The sequence below is a fragment of the Saimiri boliviensis genome, chromosome 2 (assembly GCF_048565385.1).
Source record: "Saimiri boliviensis isolate mSaiBol1 chromosome 2, mSaiBol1.pri, whole genome shotgun sequence".
In the NCBI taxonomy this organism is placed as follows: Eukaryota; Metazoa; Chordata; class Mammalia; order Primates; family Cebidae; genus Saimiri; species Saimiri boliviensis.
This window is the reverse complement of record NC_133450.1, coordinates 62053610-62055538: the sequence shown is the minus strand read 5'-3', so window position 1 is coordinate 62055538 and position 1929 is coordinate 62053610. Positions and strand designations below refer to the sequence as shown.

Here is a 1929-nt window from a genome sequence, read left to right as displayed (position 1 = left end):
ATGGCTGTGAGGCTCTGGCAAGAGCTGGCACCCAGCCAGGCACAGGGAGCATATGATCTCGTTTAATCCTCACAGCATCCCGGGGAGGGAGGTCTGCTCTTCCCTCTCTATAAAAGAGGAATCTGAGGTTTGCATCCCATATCCAGAAAGTCCCCAAGCTGGAAGTGTCTGACACCAACCCTTACCACGAAGCAGCCCTGCCTTGGGAGGTGATGGCTCTCTATTACTGGGGGTCAGTGAGCACTTGCTGGGTGCTGTGTGAATGGTAATTGTGACGCTGGTCTCAGGGTCTTGAAGACTCTGACCACTCTCAGACCACCAGCATGGCCAGTACCCAGGCTCTGCATGCCATTGGCTCTGGGGAGACAAGAAATAACCTGGAATTTCAGCAAGGGTCAGAAGGTGCCACCTGAGAAAGGAAATTGAATGACTGGGACATAGCACTGAAATGTTTGTCAGGGCAGATCGGGGAAAGCCTCAATGCCAATCAGGAAGCATTTAGATAAAGAAACAAGAGATCAGCAACCCAAAGCCCTAGGCATGTCTCTGAAACTGACAGGGAGAAAAGTCCAGGAAACATCATTTTGTGATAAAAAGCAAGCTGCAGAAGAAGACGCGTGGTGGGATATCATTTACGTGAAGAGATACACACAAAACACAAAACCTTCTATTTCCACATTAGTTATTCAACACATGGCAATGCTAGCAAGAGGTCCGGAAGGAGACATGCAAAACTGACAAAGGGGTGTTCTCCAGGGGAAGGCCAGGAACAAAGTGGGAGCCTTGGCGTTGGGCGATGGTGGAGGGTGTGGTAAAGACGTTCCTTTGATTGATCTGTAGTGTTTGAACCGCTTATAGCACAAATACATTATGTCCTTAGGTAATTAAAAATAATGCATAAGTAGGCTTTGCAGACGCTGCCGCTGCCTGGAGCCTTCTAGTGTCAGCCATGGTCAACCCCACCGTGTTCTTCGACATTGCCGTTGACGGCGAGCCCTTGGGCCGCGTCTCTTTTGAGCTGTTTGCAGACAATGTTCCAAAGACAGCAGAAAACTTTCGTGCTCTGAGCACTGGAGAGAAAGGATTTGGTTATAAGGGTCCCTGCTTTCACAGAATTATTCCAGGGTTTGTGTGTCAGGGTGGTGACTTCACACGCCATAATGGCACTGGTGGCAAGTCCATCTACGGGGAGAAATTTGATGATGAAAACTTCATCCTAAAGCAAACAGGTCCTGGCATCTTGTCCATGGCAAATGCTGGACCCAACACAAACGGTTCCCAGTTTTTCATCTGCACTGTCAAGACTGAGTGGTTGGATGGCAAGCACGTGGTCTTTGGCAAGGTGAAAGAAGGCATGAATATTGTGGAGGCCATGGAGCGCTTTGGGTCCAGGAATGGCGAGGCCAGCAAGAAGATCACCATTGCTGACTGTGGACAACTTTAATAAGTTTGACTTGTGTTTTATCTTAACCACCAGACCATTCCTTCTGTAGCTCAGGAGAGCACCCCTCCACCCCATTTGCTCGCAGTATCCTAAAATCTGTGCTCTCGCTGCAGTTCCCTTTGGGTTCCATGTTTTCCTTGTTCCCTTCCATGCCTAGCTGGATTGCAGAGTTAAGTTTATGATTATGAAATAAAGACTAAATAACAACAACAACAAAAATAATGCATAAGTAAATGAAAAGAAAGTGCAAATCTGCTTTGTGGATTTTAAATACGTGGAGTGGTGATCTGATCTGATTGATTGATGGACTGAGCTGATAAACACTACAGAGAGAGTATCCTCTGGAACAGGCCTCATGCCAGAGCTGGAGCTGCAGAAATGAACCCAACGTGCTTCAAATCCAGTGAGGAAGGTAAACTGCAAACCCAGAGTGAAAATCCTAGGAGCTGTGACAGCGGAGGGACTCACATAATCTAGCTGGCCTG

The 1929-nt window shown here is 47.7% G+C and overlaps 1 protein-coding gene across 1 annotated transcript; it reads left to right on the top strand.

The window, feature by feature from the left end:
- The first annotated feature begins 921 nt into the window (after nt 1–921).
- LOC101035644 (peptidyl-prolyl cis-trans isomerase A-like) lies at nt 922–1666 on the top strand. The gene has a single exon (XM_010350545.3). It carries the CDS (start codon nt 950–952, stop codon nt 1442–1444), a length of 495 nt encoding a protein of 164 aa, XP_010348847.2. The 5' UTR covers nt 922–949; the 3' UTR covers nt 1445–1666.
- The last annotated feature ends 263 nt before the right edge of the window (nt 1667–1929 follow it).